Source organism: Alosa sapidissima, chromosome 3 (genome assembly GCF_018492685.1).
Source record: "Alosa sapidissima isolate fAloSap1 chromosome 3, fAloSap1.pri, whole genome shotgun sequence".
In the NCBI taxonomy this organism is placed as follows: Eukaryota; Metazoa; Chordata; class Actinopteri; order Clupeiformes; family Clupeidae; genus Alosa; species Alosa sapidissima.
In genome coordinates, this window is record NC_055959.1 from 17,111,288 (window position 1) to 17,135,038 (window position 23,751).

Sequence of the window (23,751 nt, forward strand, 5' to 3'; positions counted from 1 at the left end):
GCAAATGAAAATCGGGTGTGGTCAAGTGCATGATCTAAAAATCGTTATCTTAAAGCCACTAATAGTCCTCGAAGAACCTGGCCTAATGGGAAAGGCGCATGTAAAGCACAGCTATTTTGAAGGCGCACTGTCACGAAATATAAGCAGCCTTAGCCACAAGTCCCAGGTAATGACTCATCTGCAGGATGAATGTCCTATATATTAAGGGCTGCTGTGATCTGTGATTTCATTGTTTTTCCGACTGTGAGCATTCATGTGCTTTGCTATCGGAATGTGTGACACCGCAACAAAGGTAAAAACATTTGCTCATTAATCTTAAATAAACAACTATTTGCTTAAAAGCCCACAACTGGGCAACTTTTTCCCCCCATGCACATGAACAGACCTGTGAGACGGTGCCTTTCAGATTGTTAATACAGGGCCCTTAAAGCGATGGTTCGGAGTAATTTCACCCTAGGGTCCTTTGCACCATGACCCCGAGCCAAACACCCTCCCAGAACCTGTTTTCCCTTGGTCGAACCCTGGTCGAGTAGCGCTGTCAGAAACTAATGAGTTTCTGCAGTCGTAATGGTACCAACTTTTATCTTGTAAATTACCCCACTAATAATGCTCTGAACCATCGCTTTAATTGCATAGCCTCTTACCTTTCAAGCATTTATGTGTTGTGTTTTATTATGTTTTTTTCATTTGTGATTTATTGTTGTTAATATGTGTATATTTGTGATTTATTATATAACGACACTGTAGTTTCGTTGTATGTAGCTTGTAATTTCAATCTTTGTAGGCGTGTCTGAGTATGAAAGAGAGAGTTTTCTTGGCACGTTTTCTTGACAAGGTTGTACTGATTTGCAGCTGCAATATGCTGGGGTAACTGGAGGTCACTGAGGTCAAGGCTCACCTTGTTGCTCTCCTCTCGTGCCGGACCCCATCGACCACGATGGGTCCGCCTGACCACGCTTCCTGTGCCAGTGTTGCCATAGTGATCCAGATGGGCAGTGGAGCCGGCTGGGAGGGAGCCGCCCCCTTGGGAATACCTCAGTTCCAGAGCGCTCCCTGGGAGAGACCTGAGCGATCCGAAAACAGGAAGTCACAGAAAGAAATATAAAGGAGTGTGTATAAAACGAACGACAAACAGCTGGAAGCACGTTTCTTTGGAAATGTTTGGACAATGTTTCCTGTACCCTTGAACCAGTAGAAAATGTTATTCCTAATGAAACTTGACTTGTGGAATCAAATAAAGTGTATACATGTAAGGTGTATCACTGTGTTGTGTTTGACCTAGAGAGGTTGAGTGTGCAGGGGGCTGGGGCTTACCGGGAGTAGGCGGAGCCAGGCCTTCCTCGCAATTGGTCCAGCTCCAACTGAAGTCTCTCCAACTCTGCAATAAGCTGGTCCTGAGGGAGAAAATGGACAAAGAGAGAGAGAAAGAGAGAGAGAGAGAGAGAGAGAAACAGAGACATAAAAATCAAATCATTGGTCTGTGGTTTTCCGCAAAGAGCGTGTGGTATATGAAGAAAAAAAAGAGAGCCACAATCTGGCACCTTGTTTGCGAGGAGATCATCTTGGATCTTCTTCATGTTGGCCAGTTCCTCAGACAGAGCATTCTAGTGGCAGAGAAAAAACAGCACAGAAAACAACTCAATCATTTCACCATCCTGCCTGGCTGGCAGCGAAAACATCCTGGCCTGTGTCTGCTGGTGGAATGTGCAAAGTGATCTCAAAGGAGAAGCCTTGAAACGAGTTGGACTCGACACCAGGCCTGCCCGCAGTTAGCACCAAAACCAAACACCATGCTGACAGCTTCTTTTTGGACGGAGCCATACTTGACTTGTGTTCGACCTCTGGCTTCCACTGTATGGGATTCCTAGGAATACACTTGTCCAAACAACACTTCACATTATGAGTGAGTGTGTATGCACAGATGTATACAGTTTTCTTATTTTGATTGTACAGCGTTCAGAGAGCATTCCTATCTACCACAGCTTTGTAAATGGACTTCAGCGTGGGCTAAGATGTTGAGCAGACTGGGGAAAAAAGAAGGCATCTCTGTCTTCATTTGCGGTAGCCTACACAACAGGTCCAACACATGGCTGTGTCTGGCAAGGGATTCAGTGTGTCACAGTTAAAAATGATGTTCTGTGGATATTAAGGGCATTCGTGATTTTTTTCTGATTGAAGTACATTCTTGAAATAATGGTTTTCATTTAGAAGCTGTAACTGGTGACATATTAGGGTTCTTTGAAACCTCCTGCTGTTCTTGCACACCATTCTCCATATGAAGAACATTAATGTTACTGCCAGAGCAGGCCAGTTCTACAGAGCTGGAAAGCATTTAGGTGGATGGCAAGAAGGGTTCTATGAAGAACATTGGTAGAGGCCTTAAGTGTTCTTTTTTGGGTGCCATCCAAGAAACCCTTTTTTAAAGTGTACAGTATACTAATAGATGTGTTATGGAACGAGTTGTGTGTAAATGTAAACGTGGGACTGTGTGATTTTTTTTCAATATTGACATGAGGTAGGTCATTTTTATCAGGCAGCGGAGTGGGGCACCTTTTCCTCCAGAGCAGCCATCCTCTCCTTGAGGTGAAGTTGGAGCCTCTCATTGGACTCAGACAGCAGCTTGTCCACGGTGTCCGAGAGACGCTTGTTGTGTTCGTCGTTCATCTTCTCCCTCTGTCTCGCCTGGGGGAGGCAAGAAGCGTGGGACAGCGAGAGCGAGAGACAGATAGAGAGAGAAACGAGGACGAGGGCGAGAGAAAAACAGGGGAGGGGGGAGGGGTTGAATACCGAGCATTATGCTTGACTGGCAATGAAGAGAGAAAAGCAAGGGAGCAGAGGGAGGGGATGGAGGGAAAGGGAGGAGAGGGATTGAGCAGAAGACAAGAGCAAACAGAGAGAGAGAGAGAGAGAGAGAGGTGAGGAGTACAGTGCAGAGGAAAAAAGAAAGCACAACAAAAAAAGTAGAGTAGAGAAAGAGAGAGATAGAGGGGAGAGAAGGTAGAGACAGGGAGATTTAATCTGACATAACCAAAAGAAGAACAAATGACAAAAAAAAACTCATTACAGAGAGTTGCGAAGAAACACACAAAGAGCAGACAAAGCAAACGAAGGGAACGACAAAGAAAAAGAGAGAATGCAACAAAAAGAGTGTAACAAAACGAGAGAGAGAGAAAGGGGGGGGGGGAAGCGAGGCTGTGACTCACTCTCTGTAACTCCTGGTTCTTCTCCTCCAGTTGTGCCTCCAACTGTCGCAGGCGCTCCTCAAAGTTGCCATGGCGCTCCTCCGCCTAGACAACGGAAGAAGGAGAGAGTCACACAACGCTTCTTTATTCAATTCTGCTCACAACAAAAGGGATGCGCACTGCTTTTCTTGTCTTTCTTTCTTTGGATGGTCTTTTGCTTCCCATATAAAACCAGCATAATTACACATGCTTGCGTGCTGTTATGTAAGACTTGAGCACGCTCAGATGCACCCATCTCTCAGCACACGAGGACAGCCATTACTAAACAGGAAGCGCGTCTCTCGGCGCATACGAACCAACACAAAAACATATGTGCTCCATGCCCCATGGTTATCAACAAAATGCCTCTAAGACATACATGAAAATAAGCACAGACCTTTTCATACAGATGTGCACACAGAAACACACACACACAATTACATTACTGACACATACAGTACATGTCCCAGACCTGCCAACCTTGAAGACATTTTTGGAGTAGCCAAAAACAGACATAGCCATACACACAGGATACATTTTGGATAGTGACCCATCTTTAATGTTGCATATCTATCTAAATTTGATCCAAGGTTTTCCTGAAAATGCAAACTGAACTGAAACTAGAACTCACAATAAGCCTACATCTTTTTTTTGCATTCAATGTTCAATTCTTTCCTGCTGACTAATGCAAATTACTGATTGCTTTTAAAGAATTTCTCTTGCACATTCTTTCAGATGACTGTGTGTTTCTGCCATCTGTGAGGCTGCAATGATTACATTATCACAACTAAAGGGGCGGGTCTCAGCAATATCCGTCTGGAAGTCTAATACTTGGTCCAGGGCCGGCTCTAGGCAGGGGCCAGGGTGGGCTAAGCCCATCCAAACAAAGTCAAGATTTTTTTTTTTCAGTTGTCTGGTCAAACCCAGTTGAAAATGAGTTGATGTTAAGTGTTATGATAGCTAGCTGGTACATACAGTAGCTGTGCAGTAGGCCTATGCCTGTGTGTTAAGTAAACTCCCCTCATGATGCCTTAAAGGAAACTCTGTTTCTTGAAGTCACTTAGTGCTGTCGGTACGAGAACAGTGCTATACTCTGGGGGGCATGATTTTAAAGAAAGTGAAGCACTGTAGCTGCCTGGCCGCTCTAGCTGTTGGCAGGAATAGGCAAAACTACATCAAAATGTATTTTAAAATAAAATATTAAATATCCTAATTTTAAGTGTATCAAAATGAACTACAAAATACATTAGCCACACTATGTATCAAAATAGAATACTGTATTTTTGTATTTTGAAAGTACTAAAAATACTCTTTAAAGGGAGCATGATATCCTTCCATATCTGTCTATTGAATCTATTCCTTCATCAGTACACTTACTTTGTTGATTAAGTGGACAATGTTTGACAGCAACAGCTTTTCTCTGCCTACGAGACATGCCATAACCTGCAAACAGTCAACAGATCAACTACGCTGACCTGCCTGTTACATCTCATAGCCTAAATACTTTTTCAGAGATGCACTCAAAAAGTCACTAATAAACTTGTCAAGCGGTACAAAGTGGAGACAAGTCTCTGACACGTCGATGTATACCCAAGGCAACCACATGACTGGTTCCATGTGTTCCGATTGGATGATTAATGTTCTCAAAAAAATTGGTATGAGAGGGAGTGTACTGTATGTGTGAGCAACCTACCAGTCCACCCAAATATAGTATGCTAGAACCGGCACTGATTTGATCTTGCTTATTTTCACGCTAATAATCAAGAAGAAATTAATGATATGCTCCAAAGATAAACAAATTAAACACTCATCACTGATCAGCTCAAAATATTTCGCACTTTCAGACACATTGTTAATAGCTACATTTGGCCTTGGAGATCTGTACTCCCTGAGAGCCTTTTAGTTATAAAAACTTTAACTATCAGCGACACATGGAAAATATATTGCTAACTGTTATATATTGCTAAAAAAGTGGTGAATTTGCGAGTGAATACAAGCTCACCTCATCAAGCCTTTCATTTAACCCACCATTGGCCGAAGAAAAAAAGTCAATCACTATGCTGTGTCTGTCATTCTCACTTGACACTTTCTCTCATCCTCGCATGAAATATATCTGTGTGAGATTCTAATTCACACGCTCCAGGGAGCTTTCCAGAGAAGTTGGATGTTTGCTCGTTTTTGGGTAGTTTTAAGTAAAAAATCGTACCGGCGTACTTTGATGTGAAAATGTGTGGTTGCTACGGAAACTGCGTACAGATTGGCAGGTCTGATGTCCACACAGGCAAACACACCTTAATGCACACACCTCTTAAACATGCTCATTTACACACATACACACACACACACACAGAAAGAAAGTGAGAGAGAGCGAGAGAGAGAGAGAGAGAGAGAGACCTTGTTGAGTGCTGCTACTCTCTGGGCGAGCTGGGCTTCGATCTCTGGCAGGGTCTCAGCGCGCTGCAGGGTCTGTTGCAGCTTCTGCTTGGCGTCGTCTAGCCGCTCCTGCAGCTGCCGGTTCTTCTCCTCGCTCTGTGGTCGCATGGAACAAGGGAACGCGTGAACGAGAGGAGAGGAGGAGAGCCACAGGCCCTCCCCTCAAATGATGCACACACATAATATGGATCCTTCCCAGCTCAGAACTAGAGGGAGAGATGTCGGCGGCAGTGCTTTGCCTTTATAGGACGGCTGGATAGGAGTTGTCCATCAGGTCCCTAACTTTACCATTACTGCTTTAAGTGGCTATAAAAAAAAACATGAAATCATGCTGTAATTATGAAAAAATATGATTTATCATTTTGGAAGTGCACAGTGACACACATAACATAGAAATGTCACACCAAACAAACTCTGGAAGGTGTCATCTGTTACGAAGTCAAAGCAAAACTATTGCAAGTATTGTAATCATCAAGCTTTTCATAACTGAATACCATGCCTTATTATTCCAGTAATTTAGATTAGAAGTATGTGTGGATATGTGTATGTATGTATACAACAGTTTGTCATATGCCTTTGGGACACTTATGCTCAACGTTGAAAAAGAATATGTATGCGGACGGAGCCTCCATCCACTGTCTGTTTTTTCATCTATTCTTTTGTCTGTTCAAGTAAAGCTTATGAATACAGACAAAACTGTTTAACGTATGACACAAACAAATCCATTTACATATGAAAAGGGAGCATAAACTAGCCTTAAAGGGATATTCCACCATTTGGGGAAATACACTCATTTTCCACCTCCCCTCGAGTTAAACAAATGAGTTTTACCTTTTCCCAGTTCATCCAGCCATTCTCTGAGTCTGACAGTAGCACTTTTTGCTTCAGCTCATCGGTCTAATCTGATTCAATGAGCTGGAGCTAAAAGTGTTACTGTCAGACTCGGAGAACGGCTGGATGAACTGGGGAAAGGTAAAACTCAATTGTTTAACTCAAGGAGAGGTGGAAAATTAGTGTATTTCCCCAAATGGTAGAATATCCCTTTAAGACTCTTAACAAACTGAACCTGTGGAAAGAAAAACACTTCTGAGTTAAATTAAAGAGATCCTGGCACACAAATGCATGGACACCAACACATAAGAAGAACAACCGCAATCTCCAACCACCATCACCCAAGACTCCCCCCCTGCCCCAGTGCTGAGCCCTGGGTAGGGGAGCCAGATGGGCCACTCACCTGTCTGTAGAGGGACTCTTTGCTGGCCAGCTCGTTCTCCAGCTTATCTTTGATGTCGTGGAGGGACGTCGCCTCCCTCTGGGCACTGAGGTACCTGCAGGCCAGAGAGGAAGTGGACACAAGACACATGAATGCAAAGGACTTCAGCAGCTGAGGCCTCGGGTGGGGGTTTGACGGAGGTGACATCTGTACTGTAGCTGATAGGAAGGCTTAGAAGGACAGAACACCTGAGGCCTACCTGCGTTCTAAGGTAGTTATCCTCTCCTCCATGTCCTCTCTCTGGCAAAGGGCCTGGTGGGGGTGAGAAAGAGAGAGAAAGAGAGTAAAGGAGAGGGAAGACAAAAAAGAAAGCGTGCAGAGAGGAAAACAGAGAGAAAGAGAGGACCCTGAGGCGATTGCATGCAGTCACTTTAACTGCATGCAAATAGTAGCTGTGTTCAAGTAATGGAATGCAACACAACTAATTCTGATAAAAATGAGGCCGGCCCTGGCCCCAACTACATACGGAAACATCCTGATCTTGGGTCTTGGAACATTGTCACCCTCTGAGACAGTCTGCCCACGAGGAATGTTAATAACTCACTGAGAGGTTATCATTTACCTCAGTCAAGTGGAGTCAAGCTCTCTATGTGAGAAGGTAAGAGAGGTGCATGGTAGAATCACACAGTCTCACCTCCGGATGAAGTGAAGTCAGATACAAGTCAGATTTATAATGGGGCGAGAGTAGATGTGGGTGGTTTCCTGTCTCTCTAATTTGCCAGACCGAACTATTGTAACATGGAACTGCCAGAGGCCTGATTCAATAGAGGCACAATTTGAATAAATTCCGGAGACATCTGACAGTTTGGCTGCTAGACAATATGCCAGAGGACAGCGTGGTTAGATTTTTCCGTTCAATTCTGGCATGTAGAGAAGAACGAGGGTACAGGTGCTGACAGAACTAATAGCAGTCTGTTCAAAAGCTCAGGTGTGGAGCGAAAGCCCACCTCTTTCACATCCCTTTGGAGCTTCTGATTGGCTTCTTCTGACTTGGTCACCTCCCGTCTGGCAGCAGCAAGTTGTTCCTCCACCTCCCCCACCTGTGAGAAGCCAGAGAGAGACGGGGCGTGAACTTTCTTCACATAAATTCAAGAGACAATGTTATGGCTCACACACCAACACACACACACACGCGCACACACACACACACACACACACACACACACACACACACACACACACACACACACAAAAAAACAAACATAGACATACACAGAATTACACACACAGCAGACGAAGTGTGACACACACAGGTCACACAGGTCTAAAATATAATGGTGAAGAAGCTTGTAAAATACAAGGAATGTAGCCAACTTCCCCTAGCCATTAACACTTAGGATGTGCAAGGGGTGTTTATGTTTATTATCACATATGTACGTTTCCTGTAAGTGTCCTGTAAGTTTCTGTCAGTATCCTCCACCCACTCTCTCTCCAATGAAACCACTTACATCACACTGGTTGCAGTGTTCACTCTGACCACAAGAGGGCAAACTTCACACAAATTACCTCTGCAGGAAAAAGAGCCTTTTCCATCGCTCTCATCTTAGTGTAATTCCCCAGTAACTCTCCCATCCTCTCTCTCCCCCCCCCTCTCTCTCACTCACTTTGTGTGCACTCTCTTTCTGGATTGCTTCCTTCTTCCTCTCTGTTTGCCCTCATTTCATTTAACTCTTTCTTTCAACTGCTCTGCCAGTTACAGTACATCCTCACTTTCTCCTCTCCTCTCCCCTCATCTTTTTGTTTTTTTTTGTCTCTTTGCATCTCTGTACCTGTCTGCACATGAGTGCCAGTCTCTCTTTCAGCTGGGCCAGCTCTGCCCTCTGCCGTTCAATCTCTCCCTCCCTCTGTCTGTCGATCTCACCGTCGTCCAAAATAGAGGGTCCATTTGGCAGCCGCTGGGTTGGGGAGGGAGAGAAAAGAAATGGATCAAATGATGAGTCAGCGAGAGCTCTTAATTTAAAGAACAAAACACACACACACACACACACATACGCACACACACACGTACACACACAAATACACACTCGCATGCACGCTCTCTCTCTCTCTCTCCCACACACACACACACACACACACACACACACAAACACACACACACACACTCACACAATGAGACAGACAAACAGGCAGACAGTTATATTCAATTATACATTATATTATATGCACTAATACACTTCTCATGTTCAGTTAAATAGGTGTAGTACAGTTATAACAGAAACAAACACTGTATTACACGCATGTGCTTGCTATACATAACCAACATCCGTGAATAACTGTCCATGGCCTTTGCCAAGCCTTTCTCCTGTAGTAAACAAAACCAGTTTTTAAAATGTGTAGATGCTTTAACCTCAATATTTGCCTTGGGATAAACAGCAACAATGCCATGGTGGTACATTAAATGAGGAACATATTCAGCCTGACATTTATTCTCTACTTTCACTTTCAGGTTCTTCTAATGCTGATTATTATGTAATCGTGAAGTGGAGGCCTGGTGGCCTGCTTTGACCTGGTGGCCTGCTGAACCACACTGCACTGCCATAGAAGAGGCGACATGTGTGTCACCACTAACATGGACCGCGTCTCTGCACAGCCAGAGAAACCCAACTGCAAACAAGACTTTTTTTTTGTCTAAAACTACCAAACTACCTTGCTATCAGCAGGGTTCCTACACATTTTCCATTTCAAAATTCCATACTTTTTCCATACTCAAATTTTCAAACTTATTTTAAAGTATTTTTTTTAAGTATTTTTTGGGGCTTTTATGCCTTTAATGCGACAGGATAGTGGAGAGTGACAGGAAGTGAATGGGAGAGAGAATCGGGGTGGGATCCGGAAGGGACCACGGGCGGGAATCGAACCCGGTTCGCCGGCGTACGGTGCAGGTGCCCCAGCCAGTTGCGCCACGGCGGGGGCCACGGCACATTTTTCTGACCATATTCTAGACATTGTCAATGGAGCGTTCTACTAGCATTGTCAATGTTTATTATTAACTTCGTAGCCCTTGGATACTTTTCGTTGGGGGAAGTGCTGTGTTGGAAGGTGCACTCACATTTTTAGTTCTCTGTAGATACAGCATAGCCTACAGAGACTAGTGCACTGCTGGCAGAGGCCTCAGAGATCACCATAAACAATATTATTTGTTTGCAATAACAGTTTATCAGATAATGCAGTATCCATGTCTTGGTATCTTTTACAAAATCAAAAAAGTCTATTTAGCCGAAAATAGCAGAGCTACGCAAACATACCAGTGCACAATGGTGTAGGGCACTTGCATAAAACAGGGGTTCTCGATTTGGTTTTAGTACCAGGGTCCCCTTGTGGGAGAATTTTTTTTCTGAGGACCCTCATTCAATTGTATCTTGACGATGTGGACTGACAGTTAAGCTACACAACAGTAGGAATGGTTCATTATGACCTGAGTGAAGTGATTAGTACTGTAGATGCAATAGTCTGGAAACACAAATATTTCTCCATACCCTTGTTTCTTTTTTCCATACTTATCCAGACCTGGAAATTACTAAAATCAAATTCCATACTTTTCCAGGTTTTCCATACTGCGTAGGAACCCTGTATCAGCCTTTTTTAAAAACATCAACAAAAGCACAACTGACACTGATAAACGCTTGCTGCCAAGCTAACATTTCAGGGGCATTTGGTGATTTCATCTCTCCTTCCTGGAAGCAAAAAACGATGAAAATGTCCTTTTCACCACATGTCTCTGAAATAGCAATATCGAACAGAGGTCTGTGGTGGGACAAAAGAGAACGTCTCACCTCTTTCCCATTATCCATGCCCTGCTGTCGTCTTTTAATCTGTTCTCTTAGAGAAATCACCTGAGGAAGAGACAGAAAGAGAATGCAATCAAAAATAAATACAGACCACAGCAGATAATTTCGTGTTTTTTTTTTTGTGGTAAACCATTTCGTGGTTATCGAGATGGGACTGTTGTGCTTTTTTGGTGTGCTGTGGTGTGTGGGTTGGCGTCCAGTGAGCCGCTTGTGCTCACCTCTTGCGTGGAAGACTCGAGTTCCTCCTCCAGCACCGACACCCTCTCCAGAGCCACACGTAGCCTCTCTCGCACCTGCACACGAGGGTGGGCGAGCGAGCGAGCGAGACCACAGCACACAATCCAGGAGAGAGAGAGAGAGAGAGAGAGAGAGCAGATAAAAATAATTGTGGAGGGGAGATCAAGAATATAACACAAAAAACGTTGCAGTTAGAAAAAGTAATTGTCCTACAAGAAGATATCAAATATACCATTAAAATGTGATAGTCATAAACTGGGAATGACGATAATGTGAGATACAGAAATATGGCCACCATGACAAAGCCATGTGGTAAACTTTGTATCGCGATTTTAATTTCAAGAAACGCACAGACAGCCTGGACACAACTGGATGCTGTGGTCAATAACAGACCCAATACAATGTACAGTAGCAAGCGGTAGGAAGTCTCTATGGCCGCTAGGGTGAGATTGTCACAGATTGTCATTAGTTTGTGAGACAGGGTCTGCGGCAGACAGACCTTCTCATCCAGGGCTTTGTGGTGCTCGAACAGAGACTTGAGGGCCTTGAGGACCTCCACCTCGCTGGACACTCCGGCCGGGGACTGGGCCTGCCTCTTCACCACCGTCATCCTGAGAGAGCGCTCGTGACGGGACACCAGACACTCCAGATGCTCCAGCAGAAGCTGAGAGAGAAACAGTGACAGAGAGAGATAGATAGATAGATAGATAGATAGATAGATAGATAGATAGATAGATAGATAGAGAGGACAGAGGGAGGAAAACAGAAGCAGAGAAAGAAAAACAGAAAAAAAGAAACCAAGAGCGAGGAATTAAAAATGAGTTGACAAGGAGGAAACATTCTCCGAGTGATTACTGAACCAGGCCTTGGATAACAAATTAGCGTCTACCAAACAGGAGGCTGGAAAGACATCAAATGTATATGTGAGCAGCTTGACAGTGGCAGATGGAAATACATAAGGTCTGAATACTGAGTATGGTGCTGCTGACGGGACAGCAGCACTAGTCTCTGGATTCAGAGAGCCAGGTGTGATTCTTTACCGTCACCGCAAGACAACTGCTCGGCCCGAGTTCCATTCCTGCACCCGCCAGTCCGTGTCGCTTTGGATAAAAACGTTTGCTAAATACTTTAACTTCAACTCTTTCGCTATTACCGGTATTCCATAATTTCAATTTTAGTCAGATATGGTGTATGTTTCTGGAGCCAGAGGTTTCAAGTAGAACACTGTTCCAATTTTCAATGGGAAAATGTGATATTGTGTAGCTTAACCTAACTGGAAGCATTTCAAACACTGACCTAGCCTACATGAACTTGTTTAGCTACACAAAATAATGGTCAGTTGAATCTATCTTGAATGTTGATCTTAACTTCACTTCAAGGAAATCTATTATACAATATGTGCAAGGCCAAAATTGCAGTTAATAAGAGAGACTGTTGTGTTAGAATTTGTGTAGAAATTGTGTAGCCATTCTGTTTTTTCTATCAAGATAGTAATATTTTACTAAATGTATACACTACAAAAAAGAGGCATAGACATTCTCTCACAAGAGAAACACATACACACATACCCACATACAGTATGCACACACATCGACGCAGACACACACACAACACACGCACACACACGCGCGCACGCGCCCACACACACACACACACACACACACACACACACACACACACACACACACACACACACACACACACACACACACACACACAATCCACAATCCCTCACTCGAGTGTTGTTCCTCTCAGCTTTGAGCTCTGCTATCTCCTCTTCTCTTTCCAGAAGTTGCTCACGACAGCCATTCAGCTCTTTGGTCAGCACCGCAAACTCCTGTGGACAGACACCGTGTGCATGTGTTACTCACAAACAGCAAGACAGCACAACTAGTCCAAACAGAAAAAGACACAGTCCCTACACACATTACTGGATTACACAGCAGATAAATTATAAATACATGCAGGATGCTGAAATGTCACATTAACACATTTAAATGCTTACTGAAAATAAAAATCATATGTAAAAAGTTAAATGACATAACCATAGACACCATTCAAAATGTATACATTTGAATTGTGAATACTGGCAACCTGTCTGTTATGTGTATACTGGTAACAAGTGTTAGAGAAAAGGGTTATTTTGCTCTTCTATGCACCTGAATATGCATAAAATAGATAGACACAGAATCATAGAGAAAACACACACACACACACACACACACACACACACACACACACACACACACACACACACACACAAATACACAATGTGCGCTAACACACATTATTATGCAGACAGAACAGAACCAACTCTAACCCCTTGTTCAACATCCCACACATTGCCTTTGAGAACTCCTAACTCATACTGTGTGCACTGTCTACTCATGGAACTCAGGAAATCAACAGCAGCGTTGCCTGATAAAAGCCTGCTAACAGGCTTATTGGCAGCTTTTGGTAATATTGTTTCCAAATGGCAATGCTGTGCTCTGAAGGTTGTTCTAACATTTTTATGGACTGTTCTGCTCCGGATTGCACATGGCATCATCGGCTTGTGGAAATGGCAGGTGTGATTGTCTTTCTGTCACAAAGCCATATATACCATGAAGACAATTTCCAAGATTATATCATCATTAAAGTCGTTTCTTATAAAAAACATACCTCAAAAGGGGAAAATTGTTGCATGTTGACAAGAACCCTGTCTTTTGTATCACTGACGTATAAGGCCATCATCTAGATATTTTCTGCAGATATAAGTCCAACAGCCAGCTTAAATAGTCTGAGAGAAGTTTGAACTCTGTCAGACTGGGTCAAACCCACACCAGTGAGCCCATATACATCCAATTTTGAACAAACAGACACATGCTGAACACAAACACTAACAATACCGCTCTCAATGCAGCAAGACCAGCAGACATTTTCGAGACCAGTTCTCCCATCCTATGCTGAGTTCAGCCAAAACATTTTATCTCATCCTGAACTTTGTGATCTGTCCAGGCTCAAGGGGTGATTAAGGTTAGAGCCCAAACAGGTGTCAATGTCTTTGATGAGCATGTTACAGTATGTGACCTACATTGTTCACTTCTTAGCCTCAAAAGTTGCAATCATTTGTGATTACTGCCAAGGGGCCAACCAGAGGTTAATTAAGGATGCTGTGACTTAGGATATCTGTGAGGTTTGGACCCACCAAATGACACTAAGGTCATTTGCCTCTGGGTGTCCAGAGCAAAAACGGGTCACCTGAGTCATCTTGACCTGAACAAGTTCTGGTGTGGAAAGGTGAAAGGCGCTAATGTTGAGGTGTCAGGGGAATGACTATGAATATGATGATTGCAGGCAGCACCATTTACATCAAATCACAATATAGTGGTGCTAATATGACAATGGAATTGGTATATGGTATTCAACCTTCTTGTTGTGTGATAGGCTATAATGACAACTAGTAGCACTGATGATTGGAATAATAGCAATTAATAGGGGAGGGGGCAAGAAGGTAAATAGTCTGAAACATCACTGACATAAAGTAGCCATCTTTAAAATCATGATAATTTGATGGAACTGAAGAAGGTAGAACATCTGTGATGTATAGAATATGGTAAACATAAATTGATGCCTACTGCGGATTTCACTGGTACAAAACTGAAAAATAAAACTGATACTATGTTGGTGCCGGCAATAACATTTCACGTGTAGGTAATAGGATACAAGTCCCCCTGTAGCTACTGAAGCAAGGTGCCAATGATGGCAAGGTTGTGAGTTCTATACCCACACATAGCCGGGTAAATGGTGAACTGAACTGTCAGTCACTTTGGATAAAAGTGTCTGACAAATTGTCAAATGTAAATGAAAAAGTAGAGACCTACTTAACAAGGCCTGCTATACCCCAGAAATATGCCTACATAATTTGTGACTACTGGGCCACTACCCGATGAGGAAGGTCTAGTCCCCTGATGGCCCCCGCTTGCTCCCCAGAGTGAGGTCCTGTTGTGGGGGCCTGTACTCCACTGGGGCTGGGTTGTGTTGTGTTGTGTAAGTTGACATATGGCCTCTATGCGACTGCCTCTGAGTGCCACTCACCAACACCATTTTGGCTCCGCCGCTGTTGGGCATAGGGAGTCCACCCATGCGTGAACTTGCGTGACAAGCTTACACACACACACACACACACACACACACACACACACACACACACGGCCATTTAAGCCATGCACACATCTCAAGTTGTGTGTCACATGTTTCATGTCACACTAGTTCCCTCATTATGTCCCTAATATTGGAACTATATCAGCTAAAATAGTTCCTATTATGGGATGTTAGTCTTCTTCCCACTGGGTTTCTTTTTCCCTCTACGTGTTCACTGAACAGGCAGGTCTGACTAAGTCATGCTGCACCATTCAAGACCGCTCATTAACTTTAGCTTTTAAAAGCTTTTCTAGGGTAAAAATAGATGGTTATTCTCTCAGACACTCGATACGTCCTCGCACCATTCACAACGCAGCGGCCGAGTGTTTAGAGGTGCAGAATCAGAGAAGCATTGAGCGCAATGGCAACAGCGACTGACAGGCATTTCAAACATGAGAGCGGTAGCCATGGCAACACAAACACTTCACCAATTGCGAAAAATCACAGCTAGGCAAATCCAACCCCCTTCCCACCCACCCCAGCCAATAAATCGACTCCTACCTTTGGCTGTCCTCTTTGTCTACCAATCGCATTTTCCCTCCTTTGCCAGCCCTTATATGAACCAATTGCAACGCTCTAGGGGTAAAAATGACAATGGCAGACAAATCTACCTCTTGTTAAAACTAATCAGAAGAGAAGAGAGTGGAGGGATTGGAGGTGGAGAAGCTGAGGTATCCGAGGAGAGGGTGAGGAAGAGGGGGATGGGAGGAATGCAGAGATAAACAGGCAGAGGGAAAGAGCAGAAGAAAAAGGGAAAGATGGACAGATGGTGACTCAGTGAGCCCATAGGACTTTGGCATTCTGGGAATGTCTCTTGCTGAGAATGGGCTAGGATTCCTTTTTTGGCACTACTGTCCCGCAATTCAGTGTGTTTGTCCTGTTTTAAGGTCCCACCCCCCTCAAACTGGCCTGCCAGGGCTATGCACCCCAATCCTTTTCTAAAAGCATGCTTATAGGTACCATACTCAAGGTCCCTTAGTGGAAGAGAATTTCTCTCTGTCTCTCTCTCTATCTCTCTCTCTCTTTCTCTCTCTTTCTCTCTCTCTCTCTCTGTTATCTCTCAGTTTCCATCAGTTCATCTCCCTCTTTCTCAGTGTCCTCTCATCACATTCTCTCTCTGCTTTCAGCTTGTCCTCCATCTTCCTCTATACCATCTCATCTCACTCTCTCTCTCTCCTTCACTCTCTCTCTCCCTCTCTCTCTCTCCATCAATGGATGAGATAATCCACAACACCTAAGAATAGATTCCAGAAGCCAACTAATTAACATGCAGAAATATGCAAATAGACCCGATTCGTTAGTGTCTGTTTTTTACAGCAGTGATTTCACTTCTTCTCCCCCTTTTCCTGTCTCTGTCTACGCTTCCCTCTCTCTCTCCTCTGCCCTTCCTCTATCCCTCTCTCTCATCAGCTCAAGATGCACTGGATGAACTCTGATGATATTTAATGTAATGTACCTCTCTTCCGTTCCACTCTCTCTCTTCCTGTGTGTGTGTGTGTGTGTGTGTGTGTGTGAATGTTTGTGTACACATTTATGGGTCATCTACCTCAGTCCGATAACATTACTCTGAAATATCACTCCTCAAAAAACGACCAATGTTTTCCTCAAATCATGGCCATATTACAATCATTTCCAGCCTTGCAATAGTGAGTAGGTGGATAGGAGTACACCAAAATGAATCTTATGACTTCTCATTGAGTTGCCAATAAGACCGCCTGTGTGGGATTCAAAAGCAGGACATTTGTTCTAAATACTTAGTGCACTGTGAAAAATAGGGACCTTCATCTTGCATTTTTAAAAGATTAAACACTGTCCAGCTATTTGTTTGTAGAAAACAGTCTTTTTTTTAACAAACTGTTTTAAAATGGCTGTTACATATACAATTTGCACATCTACATCAGTCTGCCTCCACACACCAAAATCCTGGACCTTTTGTAAGGCACCAGAGTGGGTGTCGCCCAATTAACAAATTTACACAAACACCTGCAGACAGTTAGTCAGCTAACATGCAGACAAGAACATGTGCAAAAGTGCATTGAATTAAAAACAGTGTCCTAAAACAGGGAAGATGTAGTCAGCATCTTCACATGCACACATACTACTTACACATACACATATTTAAACCAGCTACCACAAGAAGATTCAAACACACAAGAATAGCCCAGACAAGCTCATTGAAGATATATAGGCCTATCAAAGTGGAAACTGACATGTGTTGAAACTGGCAACATCTACCCAAGACCATGATTAGAAATACATATCCAAGTCCATATTTACAGGTAATTATCCCAACCCAGCAATGTGGTTTCCACTTTACAAGAACTGTGTAGTGAAGAACATGAAAGTAAGGATTCAAAAATGGTTCAGAATAACCCTTGGTGTTTAGGATATTAGAATACTTTTTAATATAAGTTTTGTCCTCCACCCATAGCTCTGTTCACATTCTTCTGTAACAACCATCACAGCATCCTTGAACTTTTCTTGATAACTCACTCCCCTCCATCGAGGCCATCCAGAGCAAGCGATGCTTGCGTATAAGGCGCGCAGCAAAGACTGTTCTCACCCTAACCACAGACTGTTCACCTCACTCCCCTCCGGGAGGCGTTACAGGTCTCTCCACACCCGAACCAGCAGGTTCAGAGGAAACAACGAACTAAGCCCCCATCACCCCCCACCCCGCCCCCTTCTGATGCCTCCTTGCCTGTGCCTGTTGAGGTGTCCACGACCATGGCAGCCCCCCCCCCCACACAACTGCACTACCCTATCCCATCCATAGTGTCCATTTATTTACATACTGTAATTACACTTATACATAGCAGTATTTTATTGCTCTTCATCCTGCACATACACTTATTCTTAATACTATTATAATGTTACTGTTTCTGCACTACAATGGTACTGTTACCACACTGCACTTAGCTGTACATACTGTACATATCTGTGTATATGGTTCATTCTAAATATCCATATTTATTCAGTTTTTCTGTAATATATTCTGTTGATACACTGCATATAAATATTGTTCTTACTACTACTATAATGGTACTGCCACTACATTGCACATATCTGAACATGTTGTTCATACATTGTTCATATTACATAGCCATATTTATTTTGCTCTTATAAGGTTACTGTTAATAGACTGCACATACTTATATTTAATTTATACTACTCTAAACCACCTTCTGAAAACAAATGTATACTACTGTCTACACTGCACTATATATTTTGTCCTGTCTATGCACCACCTACATTGTATATCACATTGCACTTGTTCTGCTTTTTTGCACTTCTGGTTAGACACAAACTGCATTTCGTTGTCTCTGTACTTGTACTCTGCACAATGACAATAAAGTTTAATCTAATCTAATCTAATCCAATCTAACTCATATACATGTACTACCACTTCACAAATCAACCATCAGCCAACCACTGGGAGTTACACAAGCTATACTTTGAAAAGTACTGTACCCCTATTCTCTCTCTCTCTCTCTCTCTCTCTCTCTCTCTCTCTCTCTCTCTCTCTCTCTCTCTCTCTCTCTCTCTGCCCGTCACTTAAAATCCTTGACATGAACCTCAGGTGGTGGTTAACAAAGGCATACGAAGTAGCTTAATACACTATGACCAGATGGTAGAAATTACAATAGCTCATAACTTCCTGTACCCTATCATTCAGGAGTTAAGCTGAACCACACTGGAACCAGCTGGACAAGACAAAATCATGTGAAAATCCAACTGTCACCATAAATTATCCATATGGCAATCATCAAATCAAAAGAAGCAATCTGTAGTTGATACAGACTGCACAACTGAAGTAAGCATACAAGACCACATGGCAAAGCACATACATAGTAGTAGTCCAACACACTCTTCATGAGTGCTCAACTACACACTCTGGCATAGACATTACCAGCGTTTGCAGCTGAACTGTTTAATGGAGTGTATCTCAAACGCCATCAATAAGCATACAGCATTTACACAATCCGGACAACATATTTAAACACACAATCTCACCCCCCCAAACACATATGCACACACACACACACACACACACACACACACACACACACACACACATGGATAAGTTGGCAGGAATGGGGAATCCTTACTGTACCTGTGGCAAAGCGATGGAGAGTTGGCGTTGCAGCGAGTCCTTCTCGTGGCCCAGTTCGCGCAGCCTCAGCTGGGCCGTGCCCAGGCTGTCCTGGGTCTCCCGCAGGTTCTCCAGCAGTCGCTCGCGCTCTGCCAGCATGTTGACCATCAGCGACTCCAGGTTGCCCGTGCTGCCACCCTCGTCGCTGCGCCCATCTCGGCCTCCGTAGCCGCCCCCCATGCCACCCATGCCGCCACCCATCCCACCGCCTCCACCGGCGGGCGAGGACGGACCACCCCCTCCAGCCCTCCCATCCTCCGAGATGGTGGGCATCACCTCGCACATCATCTTGAGGCCGTGGAGAGTGGGCTAGCCGTGGACGGGAAAGACTTGAGCGTGAGTGTGGGTATGTGTAGTGTGGGTGCTCTCACGTATGTGTGTGTGTGTGTGTGTGTGTGTGTGTATGTGTGTGTGTGTGGTGTTTGTGCGTGTGGGGTGAGGGTAGGAAAGCGTGACTGTGCTGGGCAAAAGGCTTACCAGACTCTCTGTTTGTGTTTATGTTTGTGTGTGTGTGTGTGTCTGTGCTTGTTTAAAGTGTGTATATTTATGTGTGTGGGTTGGGCCTGTTTGCGTGGGCGAGCTTTCTCTGAAGAGCGCACTGCCTGATGACCGTTCCCAGCTTTGCCCAGTCTTTCCGTCTCTGCCTGTGACCCGTCTCTCAGACGTGCCTCTATGGTCCACGCTGGTCTCCCTTCCTGGGGTCCTGGGAGAGCGCAGATCTTGACCTCCTGTGCTGTTCCTTTACGGAGAACCTCCAAATGCAGATTGTAGGCTCGCTGGTACTACTTTCTAGTCTGTGACTGTGGCTCCTTAGATTTGTCTACCTTCTGCTTGAGCCCAAAGCAGGTCCCGCCTGTGCATGTAAGTGCCTCTCTTTACTGGTTTGTCTTGGATCGTCGAGAGTGCATTTTCTGTGTGCCACAAACGTCTTATGGTCACCTGGTTCAGAATTTGCCGTGCACTAGTTGAACTCGGCCGGCTCTCCTGGGAACTATCCCCGTAGAACGAATGAAAAAAAAAGAGAGGCAGAAAAGACTGAGGTTTGTGCGGCCAGGATGTTTGGGTGGTTGTAGGTGGTTGGGGGGAGAAGCTATAGGTGGCGCGGTGGGAACAGTTGGGTGGGGTTGAAGGGAGAAGGGTGTGTCAAAGGGTTCGAAAGGGGGAGGGACACAGGGGAGGGCGGGCATTAACGAGGCCCTTGGACCATCTCAGATTGAGCCTCCGAAGGTTTTATGACAGAACTGTTGAGCAGAGACAGAACAAAGAGGAAGAGAGATGAAAGAGAAAGAGTTACAACACCAGAGCATAGCAGTGATCATTAAGAGTATCTGTTCTGTTGGATTAAAGAGACCACTTTAGTATTTTAATTACATGTCCTGAACTCATCAACAGAAATGACAGGGAACTATTCTTGCATTTGTATCTATTGAGATTTAAAAAACTTAGTGGTCTAATTTGTCTCCTCATCATAATCCATCACAGGTTCATATCATCAACATACTTACATGCAACTGAGAGCTTACATGCAACTGCAAACCTCACAAACTCTGCAGGTATTGAATGTGAACTCATCTAAGAATGATAGCTCTATACTAAGAAGTTCTGTAAGGTACTAATATAAGGTAAGGTAGGTACTAACATCGATTGGCAAAAGAATATCAGGTACTAACATCTATTGGCAAAAGAACAAGCTATTTGATGGCCAGATATTGGACAAAAGGGGATATTTCATACAGCAAAAAATATTGCATAAACCTACCACAACACTTGACAAAACCATAGAGCAGACAAGAATGTGTTCCATCTCAATGTCAGTGACATACCACTATAAAAGATCCTCGGTTTGTAAAGGTTTTGTTACTAAATGAATAACTAGTGCTATTAAATCAAGGTATGCATATTATCTTAAGCAAAAACAATCACAGACAGCACATAAACACCACAGGTTGATGTGGTATCTCTAGTGTACACCATATGATTACACATCCATGACATTTCTGTCCTGTTCCGATCAGCAACTTCATTCTCATCAGACCATTAAAATCCAGAGCAAAGCACACCTCACAGACACCTGACACTGCACAAAAGGCATGCCACGCCACAACAGAGAGGATCAGAAACCCAAACAATGGTTCCATCCCAGTGCGTCGCCATGGCCTGTTTTTCCTGCCATCCTTTATGTCTTTTCCTCTGGTGCCATTGAGATGAGAATGAACAACAGTGGCCGGCTAGCACACTTCTGCTACTGGCCAGAGAGCTGCACTTTGCTGTCACTGCTGCCTGCACTTTGTTTTTAGGTCAGTGGTGACAGACCAGTGGAGGTAAAGTGGACAACCCACTATATAAATGATGGTAACTAAAATTGTGAATTCAGGTGGTGTATTTTTTAACCAACTCATATTAGAATGGCTTCTGGATAAGGATCACAAGAGTCTAATGCATAAATATGGCATTATCCCAAAGGTGGGCCATCACACCTGCCAGTGATACCAAAAGGCATAGGCTACCATGACCACTTTATACAAGCGCAATAAATAGCCTACAGACGGCGGGATATGTTAATGCCTGGATAATATCCAGAAAGACTTTACGCATTTTGACAGATGTCAAATTTATTGACAGACCAGGTGTGGCGTTATGTCAAGGCATTAATCACACACGAATTCTTGAATAGCCTAAACGACAAGGCAAAATAGTATGAACGCTGCAATAGAATCTTAGCCACTGTTAGGTGCGCCGCTGATCAATTACCAAAGGGAGTGTGGAGAAAGGGAGAGAGCGAGAGTCCACCCTTACAATGGATTTGGACAGTAAACGCTTCGTTAGAATCGATAGCACGGAGACAGAGGTAGGCAGCTGTTTTCCGAGCAGGCCAAAAATCGTCTATTATACCTACTGACTTGAATATTAAGGATACTGTGGAAAGCGCGCCCATTGTATTGCCGAATATGCCCACCAACACGATTGTATGAAGAAATGTCATTCGCACCGAGTCAACACCCCACTCCAATCTTTTTTTCCCCCTCTGTGACACATATACGCACACACCTATCTCAAATTCTGTTCCGACACAATTACCATCTAACACTGAGGGGAAATCTGCCCCTAGCAAAGGCACCACACTGACATTTCTCCCTGATGCTTCGGAATAATGCCATATTTGTCGCTAGATGGACATAACAATATGATGCGTGTACATCGAGACTATTAGTCATAATGCTAATAATGGATGCGCATGATACACGGAAATGAGAGCTATGGAGGGTTACGCTCATCCAGCCATCACATTCTGTATGCCGAGACCTCATCGAGTAGCAGACACACTGGGCAGACCAACGCCGACTAGAACCTAACCATGTATGTAGAAAAAACCAGCAGCAGCTATAACCTGCAGCCTAGACATTTAAAAGAGGAGAGCATCGGATGCAGCTGTCGACGTGTTTAATCATCTTATGGGGGTGGAAATCGAGGATAGCCTACCATTGAGAAAGATGCGTCTGCATATTGAATGCAAAAGGGAAAATCGGTCCGAAAACAGTAAATAATGAAAGGATGCGATAGATTGGGCTAAGTAAAAAGGGTCCTTTTGTTAATCGCATAAATAGGAAATTAAATGCCTGTATGTTGACGTAGGCTATCCCTTCCCGTTTGCTATCACCCCCACCCCTTCACCCCCACCCCCATGATATACGTCCCGGTGTTTCTGCAAATATACATGCACAGACATACAGTCGAAAATTACCGTTCGTTATCCAAGTAGACGCACCTAACAATTAATGCACGACACAACATAACAGGTTTACTCTAAATTTTCTTTCATCCATCCACCTCGCCCCCTCCCTCTGCCCCATCCATCCATCCATCCCCCTCTTCACATACACAGCTGGGCTATCATATACACACTTACACACCCAGTGATTTCACAATAATTCGTGCAATTGATAAACGTCTATAACGGGCTATTGTCTTCTCACCCTTGTCATCGTCGAATGAAGGAACACGACATCATATCCCTGCTGACCCCATCAGCGGAGTGCCTGATTTTTCGGTGCTGGAACAGCCGCTGAATCCCGGTTGTCAGCCTCCCCCTTCCCCTCTCCCTCACACATGTAAACGACGGCACTGAGCGAGAGCAACGTTACACATCACCATAGACAACCCCCGTCTCTCTCTCCTCTCTCTTTCTCTCTCCCTCCCTCTCTCTTTCTCTGCCTCCCTCTTTTGGATGAAAAGGTGTTGGGTCTTAAAGAAACATTCTCAGTTCTCGCGCGCACGCGGCCGCGCACACATGCTTGCACTCTTGCATTGACTAGGCTAAATTATGCCTGCACACACACATACCCACAATCTTCAGTATAAAGACACAGTGATAGCTGCGAATACGGGGTTGCCAAATGTATATCACTACTGCATATCTTAAAATTGCTAAATTCAATCCGCAAGATCATTGCACAGGCATTACCC

General features: G+C 44.0%; 1 protein-coding gene across 6 annotated transcripts in view; it reads right to left on the bottom strand.

Annotated features, from left to right (window-relative positions):
- The window catches only part of ppfia3 (PTPRF interacting protein alpha 3), a 38,104-nt gene extending 14,579 nt beyond the window's left edge, over positions 1-23,525 (bottom strand). Inside the window, exons 1-17 of one of the 6 annotated variants that reach the window (XM_042087136.1) lie at positions 23,262-23,519; positions 19,663-20,528; positions 19,249-19,629; positions 12,688-12,789; positions 11,452-11,616; positions 10,934-11,008; positions 10,701-10,760; positions 8,697-8,822; positions 7,875-7,967; positions 7,127-7,179; positions 6,889-6,982; positions 5,616-5,750; positions 3,204-3,287; positions 2,551-2,682; positions 1,542-1,604; positions 1,315-1,394; positions 899-1,073 (exon numbers count right to left, since the gene is read on the bottom strand). In XM_042087136.1, coding sequence (XP_041943070.1) covers positions 899-1,073; positions 1,315-1,394; positions 1,542-1,604; positions 2,551-2,682; positions 3,204-3,287; positions 5,616-5,750; positions 6,889-6,982; positions 7,127-7,179; positions 7,875-7,967; positions 8,697-8,822; positions 10,701-10,760; positions 10,934-11,008; positions 11,452-11,616; positions 12,688-12,789; positions 19,249-19,575 — 1,764 coding nt within the window. In that variant the 5' untranslated portion in view covers positions 19,576-19,629; positions 19,663-20,528; positions 23,262-23,519. Of the gene's footprint in view, positions 1-898; positions 1,074-1,314; positions 1,395-1,541; positions 1,605-2,550; positions 2,683-3,203; positions 3,288-5,615; positions 5,751-6,888; positions 6,983-7,126; positions 7,180-7,874; positions 7,968-8,696; positions 8,823-10,700; positions 10,761-10,933; positions 11,009-11,451; positions 11,617-12,687; positions 12,790-19,248; positions 20,529-21,046; positions 21,065-23,261 lie in introns of those variants that run through there. The other 5 variants (XM_042087139.1, XM_042087135.1, XM_042087138.1 and 2 more) reach the window with 5 other exon arrangements.
- Positions 23,526-23,751: the final 226 nt, after the last annotated feature.